At 30.0% G+C, this 17,094-nt stretch overlaps 1 protein-coding gene across 1 annotated transcript; it reads right to left on the bottom strand.

Annotated features, from left to right (window-relative positions):
- Nucleotides 1-11,130: 11,130 nt before the first annotated feature.
- Nucleotides 11,131-12,012, bottom strand: LOC121121536 (pupal cuticle protein Edg-78E). The gene is made up of 2 exons (XM_040716492.2): nucleotides 11,889-12,012; nucleotides 11,131-11,825 (listed from the first exon to the last, which is right to left on the bottom strand). The coding sequence occupies exons 1-2, from the start codon at nucleotides 11,898-11,900 to the stop codon at nucleotides 11,247-11,249; spliced, it is 591 nt and encodes a 196-aa protein (XP_040572426.1). The 5' UTR covers nucleotides 11,901-12,012; the 3' UTR covers nucleotides 11,131-11,246.
- Nucleotides 12,013-17,094: the final 5,082 nt, after the last annotated feature.

The following is a 17,094-nucleotide window of genomic DNA, read 5'->3' as shown; positions in this document are numbered from 1 at the left end:
TCAATGCCTGTTGTCATACAAATACTTTTCAATGTTGTAAGAGGTGGTGCGGATGAACCCTGTCTGGTTACAGTCTCAGTGGGAGACAATTCCGTACGCATATCTTTGATATCAAGTTAAATAAGTATGAATTAAAAAAAAAAAAAAAAAAACCACCCAACTAAAAAACTATTAAATAATACAAAAAAATATATTAATTAGAAATTTTAATATAAGTTATACACAGAAAATCAAACAAATTAATAATGACAACTGATACGATATAGAAGTTACATATTAATATGAAATAAAACAAATGGATTCAACAAATCCTTAGGGACAAATGTAAATTATATATATATACAATATATAATGAGACATCTTTATACAAGAATAAATATACTAATTATAAGTATAATAAAATCTGTCTTATTCATATTATACTTCAAATTCCATGCCGAGTCCTAATTCTTCGTCTTGTAAGTCATTAGTAAAGCTAAAAAAGAAAAGTAAATTAATGTGTTCAATATTTAAAACGAGTTTTACATATCTTAAATAAATTGCACATCACCAAGTTCGAATCCACGGAGGATGACCAAATTTTTACTCGAAGAAACTGATGTTAGACAAACACATTGCAAACCATTTGAAGATTAGACTCCCTTTGAGAACATTCAGACAGTTTTTCTTGCCCATATGACTGCAGTCACAATTTTCAATCTGGGTGTTCCTATAAATCCTCCTCCAAATTTGCTAGGTCTCATAAAGTGTTGTAAACTGGATTTTTTTTAAAATAAAGAAAGTGTTCAATTTGGTTTTGAATGACTCTAACTTGATATCAATGTTCAACAAAAGTAAAGCTTACAAGTAAAGCTGAAAAGTCCACGGCAATTGGGTTGAGATTATGATTAATTATTGATAATTCTTCATTAATAAACTCATCATTTATAATCTCCATAGCTACTACGAGCGATGATGTTTGTTCATTAAGGCTGTTTAAATATTCTCTGATTACTTTGAAGTAATTGAAATAGTAATACACTGCTTTTAACCATGTTCCCGAGGGCGTGAACATAGTTACTGAAGGCAAGGAAATTTGGTAAGAAGCCGTAAAGTTCCGTATTCTATGCTGCCATTGAAAAAACATTTTTTCGAATTCTGAAAAAAGCTCATTTTTCTTTGGAAATTCTTTACGTGCAAGTTCAGCTACGTTATGGAGTCCTTGAGCCACACAAATAGTATGTTTCAATTGGGGGTAGCTTGTTTAGAGGTCTTCGACCGTAAGACACTCCATCCGTGATGATTTTTTTTTAAAATTTTATGTTGATTACATAAGGACAATCCACGAAACAACCATCCAAAAGACCAATTAATATAGCTGTCATTGATCGTTCCTGATTGTCTTTAATATCATCCAACAGTTCTTAAAATATTCTTATCTTCAAATTCCCCTGAGTACTTCTACAAGGGACGGGTCTACTGTCATATTTTTCTATAATTTTCGAGAATTTGGGATTATCCACGGTGAAAAAAGGTATATTATATGAAACAAGGATCTTTAAGAGGTCGGTGGTAAATCTAGAGTTGTCAGAATCATCATGAGTCAGATGTTGTTTACATGCATTCATGCTCTTGATGTGGAATGAGGACATTAGATACCATTTGATTATATATGAGGGACTATAAGGGTATTTACAGTGATATATTTGACAAATATATATATTTTTTCATGGAGTAGGTAGCTCCAATTTCATAGCATTCATTATGACCAATCTAAGGGCTAATTTTTGGGGAAGTAGTAGACTAATTATATTATACAAAGCTTGTTGTCAAACTATAAATTCTATATTAGAGGGAGATGTGATCACAAAAAGGATTTGTTAAAGAATCAATAAATAAATAAGAAAAAAACAAACAAAAAACACACACACGCAACAACCGTTTCCCGGCTTACATATAATACTAGAAACCTCTAAGCGAAGGCTCAATCTTGCCCGATATAAATGGGATAGAAGAACGGAGAAATTACAAAAATGGCATAAAATATTTTCATAAGGCCATTTGTCAATTATTTGTCACTTGCCAAGAGGATTGAAGATGCCTCTACCAATATTAAGAACCCAAGCGATGTGTTAAGAATCTGCTTAGCTACCTGGCATAACCTTCAATTCATTCATAGAAAGAATTTGAGCAGTTAAACAAGTAGAATCTGATTACAAATACATTGTGTAGTCTGTATGTGAATAAATCTGACTAATCTTCCGTAAAAATCCGGTATGAACCTTATTCGGTAATCGAGTGCTCATTAAAAACTAAGGGTACATGTTTTTCTACATATTATGAAAAGAAAGTTTCATATTTATGTACATTTCCTATGCTAAAAAAATCAATAAAGAATCAAAATTTATGGTCTATACTTTTATTTAAGGCTCATTTACCAATAAATTTATATGTAATATGGATATCGAGGAATGTTTAATGGCATTTTACCAAATCATGTAAAATCTGTTTAATCAGAATGGTTTATTTATAGAGATGTACCAATACTAAAATGTTAGCCTATTCCATATTTATGAACGATTCATATTCTTTATTAATATTATGTATAAAGGAATTACATAAAAAAACCACGAAATGATTTACTTTTTTTTTAACGTTGGACTTTTTATTAATTAGGGCTTGACTAGAAAAAGGGATCAATCATAATTATGATTATTGTTAGTTGTAGAATATTTGAACTTTAAATCATTTGAAAAAGTTAATTCCTTTTTGTGCTTAGGAGTCAATTTATTCCTGATTGTCTCATATATATTGCTTGCATCAGTGAATAGACTTTAATTTTTGATGGATGGACCTGAATTTTGTTATGCAAGTCTTTTGTTATTATACATATTATATGTTAATATTAGATAAAAAATAGTTTTATCCGTGGCACACACAGGTATGAGCCCCCCTAGTCTTCAACTTAGTTTAGTATAAACTATGATCCTTACTTCCTGTTATTGGATGCCCATTTGAATTAATAAAATTACAAATTTAATTGTGCTTAATAATGTATTTAATTAAGTATGCAGAGGTATCGGTACAATCGGATTTATTGAGCCGGTTCCGATAATTCAAAAAAGGTGGATTCCGATATATCGGTATACCCCGAGGATTTTATTGTTTTATCTTATGTTTCATGAAATAGTTGGTCAATGGACGAGATATATGTAGTACTGTAACTATTGGGGCCATGCCCCTGTAAGACGGTTCTTATGTACGCAACTGAAAATTGAATTACTACTATAGGTGGTGGCCGGTATTGCCTGGGACATTAAGAAATTAAAATTTATGCTATTTTGCTCTCTCTTGAGGAAATGGTTGCTCTGTTCCGGATCAGAGGCCGACCTCGCTACTTCTCTGTCTCCATTGGCTTCTGAAGAGCTCCTGGACAGAGAATATTTTTTTCTATTGGCCATACTGTTGTTAGTATTCACATTAATCTAACTAAATGGACTGGTTTTAATAATTTATTTTTTGTGATTATATTTTTTTTTTATAAATGCTTTTACAATTTTTTCAAAGGAATAGGGGAGAGTGAGGAGACATGCTACACTGCCAATAACTTTAAAATGTAAAGTTATCTAACCACCTTCTTCATATACAATTGAATGTCTTCCTTTGTTTATCAAATCAACATAAAACTCGGGTTGCCTCATACCAACAGTTATAGAGAATTTCGACATTGAAATTTTTGACAGAAAAAGTAAATATTTTAGGTATGTGTTTGTTGAGATATATTTCTATTATAAAACCTGAGATTTTAATTTAATTTGATTAAATGTCATAGTCTAGAATGTCGTTCAATTAATTAACATGCTTGTAATATATTATTAGTTTCAATATTCAGTTCACATCATCTATTCTGATTCCAGCACTATGGAGGCGACTTGTTACACCCCATTTTTATTATATATACTGGTATTATATATAGATATAGTAAATATGTTATATTTAATTATATTTAGTTTTTTCTTTAATTTCATGTTATAATTTAATAATTCATCACAGTAAATAGTAAAAAAAAATATTTTTTTAATTTTATTATTAGCTATGCTTAATTTCTGTAAATATTTTATTTGTTTATCTTATACAATATGTAATTATACTTTATGCTGATAAACTATAATAAAAAGTAAAATAAATCCTTGAATATAACAAATGGGAGTTTTTACATGTTGTAACATGTCTAATCCACCCTGTACCATGTCTCCTCCAGGTATATCATGTATCCTGGTTTTGGTTAGTTTCGAAAACACCAATAAATGGCTATTAATTATTGCACCACATCAAATACTTTGGAATTATTTGTCTTAGGTAACTACCTATGTCATGATGCCCGGACGTTGAGTTATCATTTAAATTGTGAAACTTATGACAATTAAAAAAATATTATTTTTTGTAACATGTGTCCTCACTCTCCCCTTGCCATGCAAAAGGTTGTGTTATAAACTTTCGACAATATATATAATTAATATTCATAATGATTATATTAATAAAAGCTAATATATTTGAAATTTGTTAAAATATACATTCATTATCAAAGATTAATTAATCTTCCCACTTTGGACTTAAAAACTAATAATAACCTATTAATATTATTTTAAAAGAATAATCAGAAATATACATTAGGACGGCTCATGGATATCTACTCGTCAGAGCTCTTAAAGAAATCTATCTTTGGTCAGAACCAAACATATTACGAAGGGGTAAGGGGAATTTGTTCTGTCTGGTTGTAGAACGGATGCTTTGAATAGAAGTTCCTTATTACATGACACCTTGAAAATTATTAATTATATCGACATATCAATATGTTGTTAACTTATCAGTATAATATATGTTACGTTCCATGTGGAAAATCGGGCAATGTGCAAAATGCCCGACAATCTATAAAATTTCCAATAGAGCGGTCATTTTATGTTAATTTACATTGTCGGGTAAAATGATGGTGGGTAATTTGATTGCTAAACAATTAATTGCAAGCAATTTGATCATTAAGGATTTGATTAAGATACAATTTCAAGCAATTTGATAATCTAGTGTATTTTCATTGAAACTAACTACATCAATTCTGTCGGATAAAAATGGACAAAGCACTCAGTGGTGCAATTGTACAAACTAAAAACAAATAAGTTTATTTGAAAAAAAGAGAGTTTATGTTTAGGATATATTCAGTCCAAATATTAGGTAAAGATTTGATTAAGATACAATTTCATTACAAGCAATTCACCCTAACATTATTTTATTCAAATAGTAAGGACCACGTTCATGCTCTCCTTCTTTAATATTTACGATGAATACTATGATATTCTACTCAAATGAACCTACAGTTCACTTTACAAATACGTATGAAATGTTGTAAATTTTCTCTCGTGCAAGATTTTAAATTTAGATTTTAATTTTAAAAAGCTACTATTTGTGTTTTTGCTTCAATCTGGAAATCCGTTCTAAGAGCAATCAAATTTTTATTAGAGCACACGAATTCGATAATACTTTGGTCTGGACCGGTCTTGTATTAAAATTAAGTCATATTGAAACATCAGTCTTGATTAGTTCCAAAAAATAAAAATACATTTTTTTTTATGACTTACTTTTTTTTCTTAAAGAAAAAAAGGTGGAAATGTCTGTCCACGATTCAGACCGCGTTGCAGATTGGTCTCGAAAAAATCCCTTAAGACGTGACCTCAAAAAAAAAATATTTGGCTGAGTCTCTACACTACATATCAGTGGTTCTTAACCTGTGTTTGATCGAACCCTAAGCGTTCGACAAAGTTCAAAACACAAATGGTTTGTGATGACACACTTCACTTGACCAATTTAGAAGGGTTCGTTGAATATTCTTATGAAACTGGTGGGGTTCAGTACCTCCAACCAGTGCAGTATAGATACCATAATTATCCCTTAGTTATATGTATAAAGTAACCTCGAGTGCGTGCGCTTATGAATGGCGGAGAGTAACACTGATGATTTTTTGAAGAGTTATAACTAGAAGTGTAAAAAATATGTCATGGAAAGCGGGGTAGATTTTTTGTAGATGGAACCAAAATTAGCTTTTTATTTTTCATTCCTGTTATCTTTATCATTCAATTCTTGAAGACAAACATCTTAGTACATAGTAATAACTACTGCGTGTCCTCATTAGAGACGGAGAGTAATATTGAGGGTTAACCCGATAGTTGTAATTTTAAGTCCCTGTAGGACTGGAATAGAATTGAGGATCGACATTCGGGGATTTATATGCTCATTTTTGGTTCATTTTTATTTTTACATACTGGCAGAACAGGTTTGATGCATGACAATTATATATTGAAGATAATAAATTGTGCTTATGTAATCTGCCACTTTGTTTTTTCTTAACCTTCCGCATGTGAACATCCCTTTTCACGTAGTTAGTGAACTTGGATTGAAACCTTACCATAAATATTAAAAGAATTCATGATATGATACACATTTAGTTGAAGTCAAGGAAAAGAGAAAAAATACATTCTAAAAATCCTATAAAATTTCAATTATTTTTAACAAACTTTAGGTACCAAAAAAGTACTAATTAATTTTGATAAAGTTGAGTGTGGTATAGAGAATAACAGCTGATATGCCATTAGTGCCAATGTGTATGCTTTAAATTGAACAAAGGGAAATTAAAAAAGAACAAAAGCAAACAAATTAGTCAGGAATACCAAACCTTGAATAAAAATTTCAAAATTGACGAATTATTCAAAGAAATTGTATTTTTACAACAGCAAAAAGTAGTATTTATTTAACGAAGGGTTAAAATGCTATTCAACCCTCCGAGGTGCAGTTGAACTTGTGCCACTCCAAGTATTTATAGAACTCATTGGTATGATAGATCATAATTCTCATAAAATATTCAAAAATTATCCTTTAAAAGAAAGTGTTAAATTTTGACTCTTTCCAGTCAAATTGGTATAAAATACATTTTGTGATAACAGAATAAAAGTTTATGTTTATAGTAAATATCCTTCAATTCCTAAAATATAGGATTTCAAATTATATTTTTGGACGATAAACAATTTGAAAATCATTCTCAAAAGACAAGAAAGATTGAGATTTTTTTTTAGCTTCATCATTTATTCGTCGACGAACAGGCAAATTTTGCATTAATAACATGGAAGAAAAGTCCGCAAGAAATCTTCAAAGCTACTCTGCGTTTGTCAAGAGAGTACTAGCATGTAGTTACTGAACTCTTAGATGTTCTCTCCTCAATAATAAAATAATAGTAATAACTAGTGATTGGACGATTCATAGGAATCGGAATCTGAGAATCGGGATCTTCATCGGAAAAATAAGGTTTAATTTGCGATTTCGATTCGTGTGTATTATTATGTATTATTGGTATTTAATTATTTATTACTTTTTTTAGTAATAAGAAAATAGCCCCCCAAAAAAAAAAAAAAAATTAATTAATTAATAAAATAAAAAATAAATAAAGAAACTTTTGCTTTTTACTAGAAAATGTAATATTTGAAATTTAATTTTTCAAATTTATTTCCAAAGCCTTTAATTTTCAAAAAAGTTTATTTCAGAAATTTAATTTTTGAAATTTTTTTTCCCAAAAAAATTCTTTTTTGTGAGACCAGTGATGGATATTGGAAATTTTTTTGAATAAAAAACTGTATAATTAGAATTTTTTAGGGGACATATTAATTTTTCAAATTTTTTGTAAAAAAAAAAAATAATTTTTGATTTTTTTTTCCAAAAACCAACCCCCCTAATCTTGTGTACTCCCCTGAATTGTATTTTTCAACAATTATTTAAAATACAAAAGAATCAGAATCGGCATCCGGAATTTTTAGTTGAATCCCATCGGAATGGGATTTTTTGGAAATCATCCCATCACTAGTAATAACAGATTGATAATTTTCTTATTAAGATAACGTGATGAGTCAGGCAGTACTTTAGTCTACGGATCAAAGCACTTTGTTGTTAAGAATGAGTCCTCAACTCATATTTTATAGTAAAGTGTTGTGTGAGTTGACGACCTCTGCTCTTTTTTTACGTACTGTGTTTATACAACTCCATAGATATACTGCATTGTTTTCTGTCATACTATGACGCTCACATTCGATTGTAATGTTGCTTCTTAGATCAAGTATGAACACTCAAAGTGCCCGGAGTTATTAGGCATCAACAAATGTACAAATTTCATTTTAATAATATAGAAAATAACAACCCTACAAGTCCTTGATGCTACCCTTCATTTTTCATGTACATACTCACACGTAGCTACTCAATACTTAGACATTCTCTCCTCAAGAATAAAAAACAAAAATAACAGATTGAGAAATAAATAATAATATGATTTAATGAGTACATTAGCTCATTGCTAACCCTCGTCTAGAGTCACATTCATTTTAAAAAATTAATTTATATAAAGCTAGTATCATCGCAGCAAAATGATCAACATTTTCGTACGCAATTTTGTCCAAACAAAAAATGATCAAATTAGACTGGAAAAAAGAGAGCGGTGAAAAATAAGTTATCTTTAAGTAATCACTGCAAAATAGCCAAACTTATCGGATAAACTAACAACACTAGAATCATCCTGAATAAATCAGCATAAAATTCAATAATGACTGTCTTTTATACATTCGATGGTTATTTTAGATTTAATATGTCTTAATAAAAATAATAACCTTTTGACTTCATTTCAGACCATTAGATGATACAAAAAAATTCTTTAAGTGTTACGGATCCTTCTTTTGAATATGAAATTTCAACTTAGGGCCCAGTCAAAAATCTATGGTTCAAAATTAAAAAAATATAATTGACTACACCATTTTGAATTTTAATAAATAATTATTTTCTTATTTTTGTCTCTATAAATTTTCATTTGGCCAAAAAGTCAGACAACTGCCTTTGACGTTTAATGTACCTAACTATATGTAGATGTGTATTTATAATAAATCATTCTTTATATTTTCTTCTACTTACTTAGGTACGTTTCTTTTTGTTATGACGGCTTTTGTGCAAATCTTCTTTTAACGCGTAGTCCTGATATTCATGTAGTCCGAGCTAAAGGAACCTAGGCAAAGGTGGACATTCAAGGCAAAGAAGATAGGATTTAGTAGTTCTCAATTCTGATTGGTTTAAAATTGTAAGCTGATACATGTTCCTCAAGGCACGCAGCCAGTTTGAACAGGCCGTCTCCCCCCTTGTGAAAAGGGAAGAATAAGGGTGACTACGTCACAAAAATAACACGATATTATAGGTCGGGCTTAGGGACCTTGTTTTTAGATTGAATTGTTTATTTTTCCCTTGACCGCTCTTTCTCTACAGTCCTTTAGTACTAGCTAATAATTATAATATGAATGTTTCGTTGTTGTCAAGAAGGATCTTGATAATTATAATTTTAATTATGTTACTATGATAAAAGGGAATCCCAGAGTCTCATCACTGGAACCCCCAAATACTCTTATTATTGGATCATGAACTATTATTACGAATTTTAAAAAGATATGTTGCATTAGAGCATTCTAATAACATAGCTACATATATCCATCAAAAAAATTGTCTTGATGAGAAACCCATTTTTATTTTCTTCAAAAGATTACCAAATCGAAATTCCCCACTAAAATATTCAAAACATTTTTGTGCTAATGTTGCTAAAAATTAGTTAATAGCATTTATTGGAATTGTAAAAGAAAAATACAAACCTTACCATTGGATCAGTGTAAAATAACTAAAAAGACTGTAGTCAATCAGTCCGATAATAATAAAATTTGTCAGTCTCAGGACCGATCCTTATCGGTCTTTTGTAGAAACTACAACAATTGAAATTACGTAGTCAATACCAATGTTACTAGAACAAGGTTAGGCACCAAGAAAATGGCTGGTAGGCAAAGCAAATTTATTAAAATAACCTCTTTCTATTTTTGGTGGCGTCATTGGACGAGTTTTGATGATTGAAGCTACATAAATTTAAAAAGTGAAAATTCAAATAAATAATATCATTATCATAGAAGTGTTTACTCTCTATTTCTAAAGCGATATTTACTAAATATAATACGCTAAGTAAGTTTTTAAATTTAATAAATTAACAAACACTAAGTATCAAAGTAATGAGCACAAATTCTGGCTTTATCAGTATTGAATTTGTCTTTTCTTCGACAAGCCAAAAGCCAAGCCTTCCCTTTTGCAAGGTTTTTCGGGAATCGGTGGCATGAAACGCCTCTTGGGTTTTTACAAATAACCACTGCATATAATCTTATAATTTTATTTAGATAATTAAATTAAATATATGAAAAATAAAAAAATATTATAACATATTATTTATTAACATGTATCACGTCTATATCCTAATAATTAATGAAATTTAAAAACTCCTCCGACCTTTAAATGTGTAACAACCACTGGATGCTTATAACTGTTATGTATTTCATATTTCCTTTCATGATGTTCTTATCTTCTTGTATATTCGTTATGTATTATAAGTACTGTGTTTTACGTATTATAAATAGTCCTGTATTGTGTAAATAAATTAGAGTATAGTTAGAATACACATGATCTTATAAACAGTGTTACATTATTCCTCCACGTGAATTCTTCTCCTCATGTCTCTTGGTCATCCTGGATCTTTCCTACTATAAATAAGATTGTGTCTCTCCCTCGTGAAGACGCAACAATAACTTGGAGTAATTTGGATTTTACTATTCAACTTATAGAAAATTTTTTGTTTATCAAGGTATTATAATGGAAAAAATCCTTTTCTATACACAAAAATCTCTAAGACCAGTCATTCAGTTGCATTGAAAAAAAATTATCACCTAAACTCAAAACTCATTATTTAAAGTAATCAAAAAATCTTTTATATTGATGGATTTACAAGAAGAAACATGTTTACTTTTCAATTTTGATTAGGATTATAATATCAAAAAATTAGAAAGTTTGAACTACTTATTAATCGATTAGGTTCTATAGGCATTTTCTTTAAAAAAAAGGAAACTAGGTATAACGCCTTAAGTTATAGGATAATTATTTTATTATGTCACTCTTTTTAATTTTTTATTAAATAGTAAGATATTTAAATACTTAAAAATATTTAATTCGAATTTCAACAGTTTAGGCATCAAAATATTAATAGAAGGCATAAAGACGCAAATAAATTATATTTGAAGAAAAAGTTGAATTAACGAAACACGAAACAACAATAATAAATATTCAATAAAATTATCAACCAAAGCAGATCTTTAAAAAAACCCAGATCTTTATTTGTTATAGCCATAGTTGGTAATGGGTCGATCATCGTATACTATATTGTTGATACTGTTACCATTGTAAGAACCATCGTCGTAGTCATTGGGATTTGCCGCAGCAAATGAAATTTGAGCAGCTACAGCATCAGCAATCTCAGGATAGGGAATAGGAACATCCTTAGGAAGATGAGGAGCAGAGGGATGATAGCCAGTCTCATCAGCATACCAATCCACGACATAGGTTTGTCCATCAGGGCCCACATACTCATAAGATCCCTTCATCACCACGACTTCAGTGTCTCCAACGACCTTTGTTTTCCCTACTGCCTGTTGACGAATCCCATTCTCGGACTCAAAAGCATAGTCAAAGTTACTTGAGCCATCTAGAGTCCCTGGTGCGTTGTAACTGCTGCTTAAGATCTTGATGTAGGGTCGATTGCTTTGGAAGGAGTTGGATTCAGCATTGTTGTTTGAGTAGGAGTTGCTGGCAGATCCAATTCCGTATGAACTTAGAGGAATATCCCGCTTCTTGACATCATCAGCTTCTACAAGGGATGCAACAGCACATCCGAGAAGAATGAGACAGGATAACTGAAAACAAAAAGAGCTGTAAAATATGTTGGAAAATAACATTTTAATATTTAATTCAATTACTTTTGAGTTCATTTTATTTTTATTATAGTGGATTCTACTTCAGCTTTGGGCTTTGAATGTTGAATGATGCTTCTATTGAGGAGAGTAAGAGTTTATATATTCCATTTGTTTTATCCTTCAACTCTTTTTAAAAGTACGCTAATTTGAGGGTGTTTACCTAAATGTTTGTTGGATGTAATTTAATTGTATCCATTTATAATTAAGACGGATGAACATCCTTGCTTAATATGTTTTTTATTCATGAGAAAGTCTGTGGAAGTCAAGATCAACTGTGTATGAATTTTCAACTCGAACTATGATGGTTGAGAAATAAAACTCTATAATTTTTAGCTTTGTGACCCTTAAAATGAGTGTCTCCTTACTCAAAGGATACAATATTCAATAGTTTTTAAAGACAGAAAATGCTATCAGGTAAAATTTATATAAGCATAAGTGTTGAGACTAGGGGTGGATCGAGCTAGAAAATATTGGGTCGGGCTACAGGACGTACTTTTTTGCAAGTACTATTCAATACACCTAATCCAATATATACTGATTACTCTTGTTAATGTTTAAAAGTTCCTTCAGCGTAGATCGAGTTAATTTTTCTTTAGATCTTTCCAGTTCTTTCCTGGCATGCCTCCATTGTGAGTCTATAATTTTATGTATAAAAAAATTATTTTTAAAAATTGAAAATTGACGTTTGATGAAAAATAAGAGACAAAAAATGAAAAAAATTGTATAAAAACGACAAATTATTCAGAAAATGACAGATATTTCAGTTAAACATCAATTTTTATGTGTCAATTTTGTCTGCAAACGAATCTCCAGAAGAATTTCTACAATGTTTATTTTATTTATGTTACCTGATTAGATGGGTAAGATGATTATTCCAGTTTTTATTATCCTTTTTTTTATACTTACCTAATCATTTTATCTTTTAGTACAGAATTGCCTATGTCTTGAGAATAAACCCTACTTCTACTTACTCCTTCCCGGCTCTCTATTTGTTCCAAAATGGGTGACCAGCTATAATACGTTCTACCTTAATACATAACAACTTACAAATATTCAAATATTTCATTGGAAGTTCATTTTTTTGCATCTCAAAAGAACGAAATTGCAATTTTCACCGATTTTTTTTTCCCCATAACTTTTTTGATTTTGAATAAATTTAGAAAACGTTGTTTCTTGAGCCGACAATCACATTTTGATTTATAACTCAAGTTGTGGGCACACATTATGGACACAAACGAACACACAAGCTCTATTATATATATTTTAACTTTCCGTGTGGAAAATCTGGCAGTGTGCAAAATGCCCGAGTAATCTATTAAATTTCCAATAGAGTAATTGTTTTATGTTCATTTACATTGTCAGGTAAAATGATGGTGGGTAATTTGATTATTAAACAATTAATTGAAAGCAATTTGATCATTAAGGATTTGATTAAGATACAATTTCATTGCAAGCAGTTTGATAATCTTGTGTATTGTTGCCTAATGTCTACAGTTATAGAGAATTTCAACATTGAAGTTTTGACACAAAAAGTAAACATTATAAGTGTCTGTTGAAATATATATCTATTATAAAACATGAGATTTTAATTTAATTTGATTAAATATGATAGTCTAGCATGTCGTTCAATTAATTAACATGCGTGTAATATATTATTAGTTTCAATATTCAGTTCACATAATCTATTCTGATTCCAACACTATGGAGGAGACTTGTTACACCCCATTTTTATTATATATACTGGTATTATATATATATAGTAAATATATATTTTAGTTTTTTGTTTAATTTCATGTTATACTTTAATTATCATCGTAAAAAAAATATTGTTTAATTTTATTATTAACTATGGGCTGTTTCTGTAAATGTTTTATTTGTTTATCTTATATATGTAAATATAAGTATCTACTTTATGCTGACAAACTAAAATAAAAGTAAAACAAATGTCTGAATATAATAAATTACAGTTTTTACATTTTTCCTCCTGTTGTAACCTGTCTAATTCTACCCTGTATCATGTCTTTTTTGCATGTATGATGCCTCCTCCTGTTGTATCAAGTATCTTACTTTTGGTTAGTTTCGAAAACACCAATAAATGGCTATGATTTATTGCACATACATCATGAAAAATTTTTGTTTGAAATTTGGGGGTTATTTGTTATCAAATTCAATAACTGCGTTATAAAAAAGAATGCTCACTAAAAAGGGGTCAAATACAACATTTTATAATATATTATTTACTTCTCCAGAATAGAAAGTAAATTTTGTGAAATAAATTCCTCTTTCAAATGTAACATATACATATTCTATGTTTACTACACTTTATTAAATGATACATTAGGAATTTTATTTGAAGTGAAACTATAAGAAAGAAAAAAAATATTTAATAATAGTTTTCAGCGGTACCATTTGTATTTTGTTGTCAACTGTCGATTTCTTCTTCTCCCTTGATGGATCATCGCAATTTCATAATTTATCCTTTGTCATAAATACACAATGTAATAAGTTATTCTATACTTATAAGGTAACAAAAAGCAAGAAGGAGTCTCTCATCGCCTCCAACGTGCCGACAAAAATTCCGAGGGAGGATATTGTGAACATATTTGTCCGGTTCCAATTTTGCAGGAAGAAGACCGTGACTGCTGAGTGCTAAGAGCAATTTCATTTGTTAAATATAAACAATACACACTAATAAATATCTACAGAAAGTTTCAAGTGTCTGTCATTATTTTTACTGGGGAAATGTATGGTTTTGTTAAATGATAAAAAAAAAAAATCCCTTGTCAATAGAGATTGTACACTGTATAGATACAACCCAATATTTTAATTACATTTTTTAATCAATTAGAAGTATTTTATTCAAATTTGTGAGATGAGTTAAGATAGTAATACATTTGAAATATAATTTAAAATCTTTATTTGATTTATGATACTTATTTATTTTAAGAAAGCTTTATTTATTTTTCTTTGTTCCCTTCAAATATTTGTTTAGTATAAACATACAAATTAAATATATAAAGTCTCGTAATATGATTGTGATAAACTCATCATATAGGAAGAAAGAAACAAATATATTTTAAAAATGGGATTGTATGACCGGTTGATTTTTTTAGAGTTTAAAAAGAAGTAATAATAATAGTCTATATATTTTATAATGAATGTACAAAAAACATTAATCGTTTGAATTTACATTTGATAAATTTATACATCTTTATGATTTTTGAATAAAAATCAAAGTCGACTTATTCTTTTAACACCTTTTTATGCTTAGTTTGTAGCATCTCTTGGAAGAACACAGACCAACTTTCAGGCGGATCAGTCTATCTCTTCCTGTTTGGCATTTGTTTGAATCGAAGAATCGGCTGGAATGCTTATGGTGACTTTCTTTTGGATTGGCAAGGTATAATCCTCATAGACTATCTGAAAAAAGAGTATAACTATTACAGGTGAATATTATTTATCGTTATTGAACCGCTTGAAGACCGGCCTGCAAGAAAAAAGCCAAGGATTGACCACCAAAAAAGTATTTTTCTATTATGGGAACGCACCAGCTCACACCTCAGCAGTTATGGTCGCAAAATTAATGGAAATAGGGCTCCAACCCGAGATGCACACAGAACTAGCAATCTCACACACCTTTACTCTTTTGTCATCCATCACCATTTCATTAATTTTATCAATGATTTCTGGAGTAGTAACCTCAATGTCCAGAACGTTCAGGCGCCACTTGTGCCCATATGGCCACTCCAAAAATTTAAAACCCACTTATAAACTGTTCTAATTGAAGGTGTAGAGTCCTCATAATGTTTATCAAGCTTCTTTTTAATCTTCTGAGGCGTTTTACCTTCCATAAAGTAATATCTAATCAATACACGAAATTATTTTTCTTCTATTTTTTGAAAATCCCTCCACTTCCTCGATTCAAACGCATACCAAACAGACAAAAAAACGCGGATCTGGCTGAAAGTTGTTGTGTATTCTTCCAAGAGATGCTACTAACTAAACATAACCTCGATACGCGCCAGTATTGCCATTTCTCGGACTTTGCATGGACTTTTCAAATGATTCCTCGTGTATATATATATATATTTTTTTGTTTTGGCTTATTTTGTTGAATGTGTTCGAAAAAATTTAAAAAAATCTAATTTTTTATTTGTTCAAATTACTTTTTTTTAGAAAATAAATCCTTGAATAAAATATTTTACCCTACTATTAAAATATTTTCTTCCAGAGGGATAATTTTTTTGAAAAAATCCTTCATTGGGGGAGGGGGGCCACATACCCTCCGGCTCCCCTGTGTAGGCCCTCCCCTCCCTTTAAAAGATAATTAAAAACAAGTAAATTTTCAATTAAAATTTTTCCTCAGAGATAGAGAAGTAGATCAAGACTAACAAACACCACTCCTTAGTTGGATCTTATTTGTCAACAGTGTGATTGAAGATTATTATGTGGCTACTGGTGTACCTACACCGGAGAACGACGCCATGCTATTAATCAAGGTGGACACACATCTTTGGATTCCGAGTGGAATAATTCTGTATGAGTGGTTTGCCGCAAAGCGCACCTTCTGGACTTTGGAAACAATGTTCTCTTGATTTATGATAATTAAAAGAAGATGGACTTGAATCAACCAACACAATAAAACATTGATGTTCATAGAATCAGTAACATTTAATCGATTTCGTCTTCATTAAATACCTTTTCAGAAATAATAACATAACAATATTCTTAAATTCCCAAGCTTTCACGAAAAAAAAAACCCATTACAATTTAAAAGTAGGAATATTTAAAATAATATATACGAGTACATTAATATATTAATAATAAAGTATCAAAAATATTTTGAGTTTACAGGATCGTAACCTCACATAAATTCATAATTGTATTTTTTTTTTAAAGTAATTGTTTTTAAACGAAACTGTTTTACAGTAAACGTAACGAACGTTCAATTCAATGTCTATTCATTCTAGTGGATGTTTTTGACTGAAATTGATTGATCCACCATTTTTCACAAACCAAAAGCAACTATATTATATCAGCATCGGATCTTATAGGCCGGACTTGTTCTAGCACCTGTACTTCAAATCAAATTTCTTATCCCCTCTCCAATTGAAGTGCTCTCCAGTGGCTTCCAAACATTTATCGACATATCTAATATGGTCACTTATCCGATCTTTTAATCTTCTTTTGGATTGACTGACATATTGCT

The sequence above is a fragment of the Lepeophtheirus salmonis genome, chromosome 7 (assembly GCF_016086655.4).
Source record: "Lepeophtheirus salmonis chromosome 7, UVic_Lsal_1.4, whole genome shotgun sequence".
In the NCBI taxonomy this organism is placed as follows: Eukaryota; Metazoa; Arthropoda; class Copepoda; order Siphonostomatoida; family Caligidae; genus Lepeophtheirus; species Lepeophtheirus salmonis.
This window is presented reverse-complemented; position numbering and strand designations above follow the sequence as displayed.